Below are 9,530 nucleotides of genomic sequence, written 5' to 3'. Positions count from 1 at the left end.
CAGGCAAATTGCAGAGATAGTGGATAAGTTCCAGGTAACAAATTACTGTCACATGGGGGAAAACCACCTTGAGCTACCAGCCATAGCTAGGAAAGATGTGCCAAGCATTCAAGCCCGCAAAGCCGTCAACTTCAGGGAGCACTGCAGAGACAAGTGATGACCAGAAATGCAATTGTTTGAGTTCCTCTACAATAGCGACAGCACCCCTTGGCGGGGTGGGGGGCTCCGTTTATTAATTGCTGAGGGCAGGTAGGCACGCCCTGCCAATATTGCCTGCCTTGAAAATGAAGTCCCTGCAGACCAGCTACTCAACACTGGAATCGAGGTCTGAACAGCCGGAGTGCTGCATCAGACTAAACGCGGCAGCAGGGTCCTCCTCACGTATCTTGCAGCAGTAACCCCCCCCCCCCCCAGGAACACCTGTGGCGGGGACGAAGCCGCTTGGCAGAAGAGCGGGTCCTCCTTGGCTATCAGACCCGTTACCCCGAACGGAGAGCTCAACGGCCGGGAAGGGAAAGGTGAAGAACAGCCGAAGCTCGACGAGCTCCCGCTGCCGAAGCCATGCTGCCACCTGGAGTAGAGGGCCTGTCGCTGCCGGGAACACGCCTGCAGCCTCCTGCCCACAAACCCCGTTCCCCTTCGAGCTGCTCCGGCCCTGCAGCTGCCGAAGGCAGAGCTCCGCAAGTCCCCTGCGGCACGAAGGGCGCTACGGCCGAGGGCGCGACCGTCCGTTTTCCGACCGTCCCGCTCTCCCTCCGTTCCTCGCGCCTCAGAGCTATGGAGCTTGTTGGTCCGGAGGGCTCCCGCCCCCCCGGAGAAGCCGAGGCTAGGGACAGCCGTCTGCCTCAGGAGCCGCCGTGCCCACTGAGCCCCCACCCCGGCCGCCTCTCGGAGCGCGGCAGGAGGCGGCGGGCGGCCCCGCCCCTTTCAGCCGTTAACGGCTGCTCCGACTCCACCCACCAACCCGCCCCCCGCCCCTGCGCAGCGGGAGGCGGGGAGAAGCTCGGCTCTCACGCATGCGCCGGGAAGCGCTCGCCCCGCCCCCGCGCCGACTTAGGTGCCTACGCGCGTTCCCAGCCTCTTGCCGCGGGGAATGCTGGGAATGGTAGTCACCCGGCAAGTACCGGCGCCGGCAGGGGGCGGGACACCCACAATGCATCTCGCAGGGCAGCCGGGCCGCTCCGCCCCAAATCGTAGTCATGTGACCTGCGCACCGGGCCGAGCCCTCCGCTTCCGTGGGGGGGGGGGGGGGGGGGGAAGGGGGAGGGCTGAGAGCCGGCGGGGCCGGGGGCTCCGCACGCGGCTCCGGGGGCGGGGCCTCCCCCACAGGTAGCGAGCGGCCGGGGGGCGGGGCCTGCGCTTCGGCGGGAGGGGGGGGGGAACGGGACGGTTGGCGACGGGTCGGGGGGGTGGTCGCACTCCTCCTTCTTCCTCCTCCTCCGCCTCCCGCTCCCGCCCCCACCCGAGTGACAGGCGGCGTCCCACGTCTCCGTGCCAGTAAAATGGCGGCCTACAACCAGCCGGGGCGGGCCGTGCCGAAGGGCAGGGGTCGCGCCTGCGGGAGGTGGCGGCGCCGGTGGAGGACCTGGGGCGGGCAGCGGCCCTCGGTGGGTCACCGGTGGCGCCCTGGGGGGACCCCGCTGTGCCCAGGGACCCTCTGCCGCCTTGGTGGCGGTGGGGCTCAGGCGTTTCCCCGGGCGAGGGGATTGTTTAGGTAGCCCCAGCGCTGGGGTATGTAATAGCGGCACCCGTCAACCGCGTAAATAACAGCACTGATAACCCGGCGTCCGCAGAGTTTTGACCAGGCCATCGCCTCTCCCTTTAGAGGGGGTTGTTTGGGGAGGGTGAGCCACCGCATCCTCGCGCCATCACGTTTCTCAGTGTTTTGATTGGCGTGGGCTCCAGTAGTCACCGTGTTTTCTAGCGGTGATCCACGGGGTGCAAAGCTTGAGATCGTTTGGAGGTGCCTGTCGGCTGAAGCTGACGCAGATTTTGATTCCTGCCTGTTTTGCTGATCAGGCAGGCCTGGGCAGCTTCTCCTGAAAACTGGATTCTCTTGTTTGAAGAAATGACTTGAAGAAACTATAAAGCTGCATTTCCATGCACTGTGACCTGTTTTTTCCCTTGCCTTTATTGTAAACGCCAGTTTTAATGGATGTTTCTCTTTTTTTCTTCCCTTTGGAGAACAAGAAATTAGTCTAGATGCGGTAAATTGGAAGAAATGGAAGAAAGGAAAATCAAGAGGAGGAGCCCCAAATCATCCACCAGTCACCCTGCTCAGGTTGCTAACTCCAAGAAAAGCTCAGTGCCGGTCAGTAAAAGTACAGCCTTTTCAAATCCTGCACCGCAGCCTGCAGTACAGAAACCAAAGTTAAAACGGTAAGTGTGGGAGCTTCTGGCAAGCTGAGTGGAAGTGAGAGCCAGAAACCTGCCATTGCTCAGACAGGCTAAAGGGTGTTTAGTCTGGCTGGGGCAGGATGAAAAGAAAGAGCTTCAGACTTGTGAAAATTCTTGATGGTGTGTCTGTCTTAGCAAAGTAATTTGTTTAATGCAATATAATGGTTGTTTTATGGGAAAGGAAGGTGCTCAATACTGTTCTTGTAAGCTTTATAAAATGTTCCACAGTGCTGTAGACTCGTAACAATTTAGCTGAAGAGATGATGGCCTGATGTCACTGGTGAAAGACAAGAGTTGGGTGATCAGATGTGGCAAATGTGGGCGTCGTACATGAGACAGCAGTGCCCCAGATATACAGCTGTGAGGAAAAAAATTAAATATTGCATGTCTGCAAGGCTGGAACTGACAAGTAGGTCAGGAAATGAATGATGTAAATTCAGCAGGAAGAGCTAGGACTGGAATTTCCGGGTGATTCTGTTTGGGGACCTCTCAGTGGGGGCAGCGGTGCACACTTGTGCACAGAGAGAGGCGCATTCCGCTCCTCAGAAAGTCCCGTTCGGGAATAGCTTTTGTGTTATGGATCATGCCTCTGTTTCAGTTTGAGAATGTTAATTTTCCTGCATGTTAGAAAATACATTTCCTGGCCATAGCAGGTACAGTAGGTAAATGAGTGAAGAGGGATTTTGAAGTGAAATGTTAGCTACAGAGAGGCAGCTGAGTTTATTGGCCTGTAACTATTAGCTGAAGATGAAATACTGAACTGTTGTCATTAGCACAGACAGTCTGTTTGAAGGATCCGGTATTGACCTGATGAATAATGAATTTCTGCAATGTAAAGTCTATGCAGTATTTTTCAGGGAAAACATGTTAATATTTTGAGGGAAACAGTAGTAAATACTAATGTGCTATAAATTGGTGGTTTCTGCAGCTGACTGTACAGTTAAGTCCTAACGCTATTCTGAAATGTACTAGAAATTAATTTCTTGCAGCCCACAACATTGGCTAGAGAAGAAAATGTCCTTTTTGCTGTGAGTTTTGGAAAAGGACATTCTTGCTTAATTGTTAAGTCGAGTTTACCAGGCAGTGATAATACAATTTCTCAAACTTTCCAAGCAGGAGTAGTAATTGACATAGCAATGCGAGGACGAACTGCTGTTACGATAGTGGAGCAGGAGCATTGAATTCATTTTCACTTAATTTGCAAGAATCTAATAAAATAAATTTTCCAGGAGTGGTTATTGTATTAAACTTCAGATAGAGGTAGAAAAAAATCTATGACATTTCTGGTATAGAAGCCTTTCTTTAAGTCTGAAATTGAAGCAAAAATAGCCAAAGTTAAACCTAAATTGAGACATTGCTCCAGGTTGAACCAGGTGTGATAAATGTTGGACCATTTATTAGTCCAGCATATAGGCCATATAGTCCATATGATGTTTATAGAAGCTGTTAGGCTGGAAAAAGAACGATTGTTTCCCATAGGAAAGAGAGAATTTGTGACTTGCAGAGCATGGGAGTATTCGAGGGAAGGGTGAGGCATACTATACTGTAGAAACTATTGTCTTCACTAATTAAATAAAGCCTCTTTACTAAGCCTGTGATTTTTTTTTAACACCCCATAGCATAAATTTTAATTTTTAGGCTCAGAATTTTTCACTGAATCAGGTTCTGAACAGACTCACCATGAGGCTGCAGAAGCAGCCATGCCAGTGTGAGAGAAAGGCTGCAGGCGCACGTGGGTGGGCACAGCAGGGTGACAGCGGCCCCTGACCTGAGCTGTGGGAGGTGAAGATGCAGGCTGCCCGCCCACCCCTGGGTCAGAGGTGGAATGGGCTGCTTCTCAGTGGTAACTGGGTGTTTAGCTTCCCTATCCATTGCATGTTTAACTGGATTTATAATGGTGATCCGTTTTCATCCGTGTTGTTTCTGTGGGCCCATAGTGCTCATATAGAACAGATTTTTGTCTAGAGATACATGTGTGGATCCAGGAATTTCGAAGGTTTTGTTGCAGAGGGGGCTGTCGAGAATGTTTAGCACACTTAACATTCGTTTGGGCATGGACTGGTACGTGTTAGAGTACTGGGAGATGGCTTTTGATGGGGAGTTGTACAAAACTGGGATGTGGTTTGAAGGTGGGAAGAAGGACCTCTGGAGGCAAGGTCACCTTCCTGTATAGGTTATAACGAGTCGTTTTCCACGCTGGTTGCAGTCTATGGGTGTTGGGACAACAAGAGCGTATGATTGCTGAGGGTTTTTCTCTCTGGCTTAAAGAGAGTTTGCAGATGCTTTTTTTGGGTGATTTCACGTAGATAATGCCCCATGCGTCATTGTCCTCTTTAGGCTATTAAGGTGGCCATTACATACACGCCTCCACTGATGTTTCCCGCTATTAGTAGGAAAGCAGATTGTTGGAGTCCTTCATTTGGTGGTATCAAACTGCCACGATAGCGATATTGTTCTTTATTCCTAAGACAAACTGGTGATCCAATTTTTAACCTAAAAGGAGTGATCGAAATACGCATTTACGTATTTTCCATTTAGTTTTCAAAGCCCAGATGTAGGCTTACCTTACATTTCAGTCTCAGCGGAAGTAGGAAGTAATCTTTTTGTTTTAATTATTTTTTTTTTTTCAGTGTAATAAAAGAAAAAGCCAAACCTCCAGGCGGCGAAGCCAAAGGGGCACAGGCAGCACCAATCCAGCATTCTTTTCTCACAGATGTGTCAGACGTCCAAGAAATGGAAAGGGGACTTCTGAGTCTCCTGAACGACTTCCACTCTGGCAAACTTCAAGCGTTTGGTAAGTGCAGGAATGGTCTGTATACAGGGGTTGGTTTTATAGCTGTACGATGGTAACATCTGCAAACCAGTTGTGCTGTATGGACAGGCTGCCTGTTTGTCATGTTGGTCTCTGCTGCGTGAAATGAGGTTTAACATCACCTCGTAGATCTTCCCGCATTGTTAAATGGTGATTCAAATGCCATTTCATTGCTCCTTCCAGCGTGGCTTACCAAAGGCAGGTCCTCGCCTTCTGGATTTAAGATAACAAGTTTAAAGCCACTTATTTATGACAGTGTAGGAATAATAAGAAGTAACTGTATTTAGCACCTGATTTTGCTGTATATTAACACCTTGGACTATTGGTAACAACTTTTATTGAATCCAGTGCAAGTTGCATTTTACCCAACTTAAGTCTTCTGTCTTAGCATCCTACTATTTTTACTACTTCACAGTTGATGGAGGTTTCAGAAAGTACATGACGCTCTTTTGCTTCCTTTTTTTCCCCTGTACTGAGAAGACAGATGCGTATGTCCTTTTGCAAGTTCAGTGTCACATTGATTCCGCACTGATTTTAGAAGAGAACCTGAAAAGTCTGTATTATATAAAGCATCAGTTACAAGAAGGAAGCCCCAACGATTAATCAAAATTAGAAAGAAGGTTTATTGTGATCCTATTTAAAGTTGAAAATCAGGGCCTTGCTAAATCATAGTGAAATTCAGGAGTATAGAAAAAGCCACATATATTCTAAAAACCAGTTACTACGTTTGGTAGTTACTGTAAGTTCAGCACAACGTAACACCAGGCAGGATGACAAACTGCAGTAGCGAGACAGGGAGAAATCACTGAGAAAGCAAATTAAGTTGTAAATTTGACGCTTAAATTCCTCTTCTCCGATGTAAAAAGCCGCATCTTCACACCTTCCTTTGCGCTTTCAGGTTTCTTGATCTAAAGCTGTTGCTGGTCCTTTTAGGAAATGAATGTTCCATAGAGCAGATGGAGCACGTGCGGAGTATGCAGGAGAAACTTGCTCGCCTCAACCTGGAGCTCTATGGGGAGCTGGAAGAACTCCCTGAAGATAAAAGAAAACTAGCCAGTGACTCCAACCTGGATAGGCTGCTGTCGGATGTGAGTACCGGGAAGGCAGAACACACGGGGCTTTGCCCACAGCTCAGGAAAACAGCACTACTGGGTGGGCAGCGATTTACAGCTTGAGGAGAATGTGGTTCTGTAATGAACCCAGACACGAGCCCTGCCCTCGTCTTGGGTTTGAGAAAACACAGCACCTTGCTTGCTTTTTTTATAGGCTGCTGCGTGCTGAGGCGAGCGGAGCAGTCTAGCTGGAAACTGCCCGAGGGCGTAGGCCTGTTCAGAGACAGCCAGCACACCGGGGAACTACCACCATTTTCCCTGTGGTCTGTCCTACACCTGGGGCAGACCACAGTGTATATGCTACACTTCCCGTTTCTCCTTTCTCTGGTGTATTCCCGTAAAATCCAAACCTGTTAAAATTTCTTTAAATTTCCCAGGATCAGCAGATTTAAACTTAATTTGGGACTTAGCTCTGTTGGTGTAGAATTCAGTGCAGGTTTCCTTTGCTTTTTGTAATAAAATCATGCATTTCAGCCCAAACTATTAGTGATTTCCTTCATTGTTTTAATGTGTTTATTTCATCACATCTGCATGATTGTTGCATTTATTTGACTACCTGAAATGCCATTTCTGATACTTTCTACATTTATGTTACAGCTAGAAGAACTGAATTCATCTATGTATCCTTTTCCTTAAATGTCTATTTTGCATTATAATTATTAACTGTAATCAAATTACAGTATATTTCCCCAGTAACTGGTGTCTTTACAGGAGTCAAATCGCCTCAATAACGTCCTTTCTTTTAAATTAGTACTGTAATACAGCATGGATTTCAGGTTATTCCAATACCTAAGTGACTGGATCATAACACTTAAAGGACATAAGTGGGGTGTGATAGTGCTATCATGTAATAGTGATAAAATCAGTCTGCCCCGCCCTGATCCCCAGCCAAATCTGGAGGTATGTCAGGCTCGAATCTCATTGAGGAACATTAACTATTAATGTTGAGAACTAGTACTGGGCTTAATAGAACCAAACTGGTCCGGACCGGCACATGCCTGTCACAGGACTAAGCCCAGTTCCGTGTAACGCTGCTGTCTTGTGTATGCCTCAGCTGTACATGAAAATGTTATTCCTTAACTGTTTGCTTCAGCCAGAAACTACATTTAGCAGATGCTCAAGATATTCCAAATAGTGCCACGGGCTGAAAGAACAGCTTTGCCAGTTTGGATTCTCCTGGAAGCTTTTCTTTTGTTTTTCCCAACAGTGGGGGCTGGAACAGCTGTGGGGTTGTGGCTCTTTGTTGGTGGTGTGTTGGGGTTTTTTTTTTTAACAATTTTACACAATGACAAATCAAAGTGCAAATCCAAGTGTTTATTTTTGCACATTCCTCTTTGAGCACTGCATTATGTCAGGACTCAGTATCTGGAGCTGGCAGTAGGTTACTGTGACGCCATGCTTTTTATTATTGCCTTATTTAATAGAAAATCTGGGGAAATGAGAAAGTATGTTTCTTCTGCTCAGTGCTGTTCATAGGGTTGAAAGTGATGTATGTATATAAGTTTGTTAGCATTCCTCCAGTTTTTATGAAGGTAGCGATGATGTTGCCTTTCTGATCAGTATGCAGAGCAGCAATGCCACAGAGTAGTTTCTTGTTGATAAAGTAAAACATTTTAAATATGACATTTCATTTAGAGAAGTTGCTATCTGTTCAGCTGTGTTAAGTCAGGAGTTCTTGCTCTGAATGGTTGCAGAGTTTTTTTTTTTAATTGCAGTCACATTATGAAGTGTCACTAAGCTTGAACTAGCGTGCATGCTAGCAGTCCATGTAACTTGATTGTACTGTGAAATTCCAAAATTGGGTAAACGGTTATTGTTCAATAAATCCAGTATATGCAATTTTGCAGTCATTCCTATGTTATAAATAATTTGGTATTAATTGGTATCATCTTCATTGTTCAGAGTCAGAGAAAAAAGTCCGTATTTGTGTAACATCAGGCTGGTTTTAGATCTAAAATTTCTATCCTGGTCCATCAAACTATGCCTTGGTTTCTAGATTTTATATCCAGTTTTTAGGTAATCCATTGGGATTCTATATTGTATGTACTGACTGCACAAGGACTGAAATCTTTATCCTTCTGCTTGAGACCAAAGCTTTCATCTGCCCAAAGAGGGCATGGGGCCAGGGAACAAAAGATGCCTTTTGCTCAGCACCTTTGGAGAAGATGCTGCTTCAGCCCCAAGATGCAGGTGTGGTTTCCATCAGCTCCAGCTCCTTTCCGAGTCACACGTAGCAGCTGGGGAGAGAAAGATCAGACACCCCAGTGTGCTCTGGCGACAAATTCCGCCTCAAACCCTGCTACTCCGTGCCTCAGCTGTGAGGCAAATCTCAAGGACTAACGAAGCAGTAGGGATGTTCTCGTTCTCTCTGTGACTTGTCTCCTTCATTGCTGAGATTCTGTAGGAGTTCGGCAGGCTGGTAGATGTACCTCCAAGTCCCGGCCTGCTGCTGGGTACGTACCTGTGATGCGAAATCCAACGGCAGCTTAGGAGAACTGGAATAGAACATGCTCCTCACAAAATGAATGAAAGTTTGGGTTATTTTTCCCCCACTCTTTAACCGATAATTGGGCAATTGGCCTTTTCTGCACAGTTAACTTCTCACTGCCAGCACCACGGCCTTGTTTCTGTGCAGGCTTCTGAACGTGAAGCAAAGCAGCAGCACGTTTTAGCCTCGTGCCTCAAGGTGTGTGAAGGCATGGAGCTGGTTATGGCGGCAGAAGTCACTGGTAGATGCACTTACACAATGTTGCAGCTCATTTTGATTCAAGAGAGCTGTACCTGCAACTAGCAACTTGTTGCCAGTGCAGTGTGCGGCAGTGCCGTAATGGATCCTGGTCCCAAACCACACTTTTCACCAATAGTTTTCACAGTTCAAGCTATTCTACAATGAAGAGAATTCTTTTTGCTTTTTGGGCTCTGATTCTTCAAACACATTTCAAATAACTTGCAACAGACCACACATTTGTATGTTTGATCTCTAAGTTTCTGTAGCAATTTATGCAGGTACATAACGCAAAGGTAGAGATACCGACATAAATACCTTTCTCAAGCAGCTGTTCAGAATTACACAAGTAGCAGCATCTTTTTCTTCACCCACCTTAAGCCCACAGGCAATCACAAGTCACAAGAATGCATTAATTGCAAATAATTAAGAAATTAAAATTCTCTTATCTCCTCCTCCTGGATACAAATTTGCACCTTTTACA

General features: G+C 47.1%; 1 protein-coding gene across 5 annotated transcripts; it reads left to right on the top strand.

The window, feature by feature from the left end:
• Window positions 1–1,292: 1,292 nt before the first annotated feature.
• Window positions 1,293–8,160, top strand: CCDC28A (coiled-coil domain containing 28A). 5 transcript variants are annotated; one of them, XM_009947920.2, is made up of 5 exons: window positions 1,637–2,379; window positions 5,028–5,191; window positions 6,143–6,297; window positions 6,919–6,941; window positions 7,415–8,160. In XM_009947920.2, the coding sequence occupies exons 1-5, from the start codon at window positions 2,222–2,224 to the stop codon at window positions 7,467–7,469; spliced, it is 555 nt and encodes a 184-aa protein (XP_009946222.1). In that variant the 5' UTR covers window positions 1,637–2,221; the 3' UTR covers window positions 7,470–8,160. The 5 variants fall into 5 exon arrangements, with proteins under 5 accessions (XP_086317310.1, XP_086317311.1, XP_009946222.1 ...); XM_086461186.1 differs by having other exon boundaries at window positions 7,419–7,460; XM_086461184.1 differs by lacking the exons at window positions 6,919–6,941; window positions 7,415–8,160 and adding an exon at window positions 1,293–1,329 and having other exon boundaries at window positions 2,185–2,379; window positions 6,143–6,468.
• Window positions 8,161–9,530: the final 1,370 nt, after the last annotated feature.

The sequence above is a fragment of the Leptosomus discolor genome, chromosome 2 (genome assembly GCF_034619465.1).
Source record: "Leptosomus discolor isolate bLepDis1 chromosome 2, bLepDis1.hap2, whole genome shotgun sequence".
NCBI lineage: Eukaryota > Metazoa > Chordata > Aves > Leptosomiformes > Leptosomidae > Leptosomus > Leptosomus discolor.
The sequence above is the reverse complement of the archived record's forward strand: the minus strand, read 5'-3'. Positions and strand labels throughout refer to the sequence as shown.

Excerpts from the sequence above, each read along its gene's own strand:
- CCDC28A (XM_086461184.1), top strand. The coding sequence starts at position 2,222 with ATGGAAGAAAGGAAAATCAAGAGGAGGAGCCCCAAATCATCCACCAGT. Across the intron at positions 2,380-5,027 it reads CAGAAACCAAAGTTAAAACG|TGTAATAAAAGAAAAAGCCA; the intron begins GTAAGTGTGGGA and ends TTTTTTTTTCAG. Across the intron at positions 5,192-6,142 it reads TGGCAAACTTCAAGCGTTTG|GAAATGAATGTTCCATAGAG; the intron begins GTAAGTGCAGGA and ends TGGTCCTTTTAG.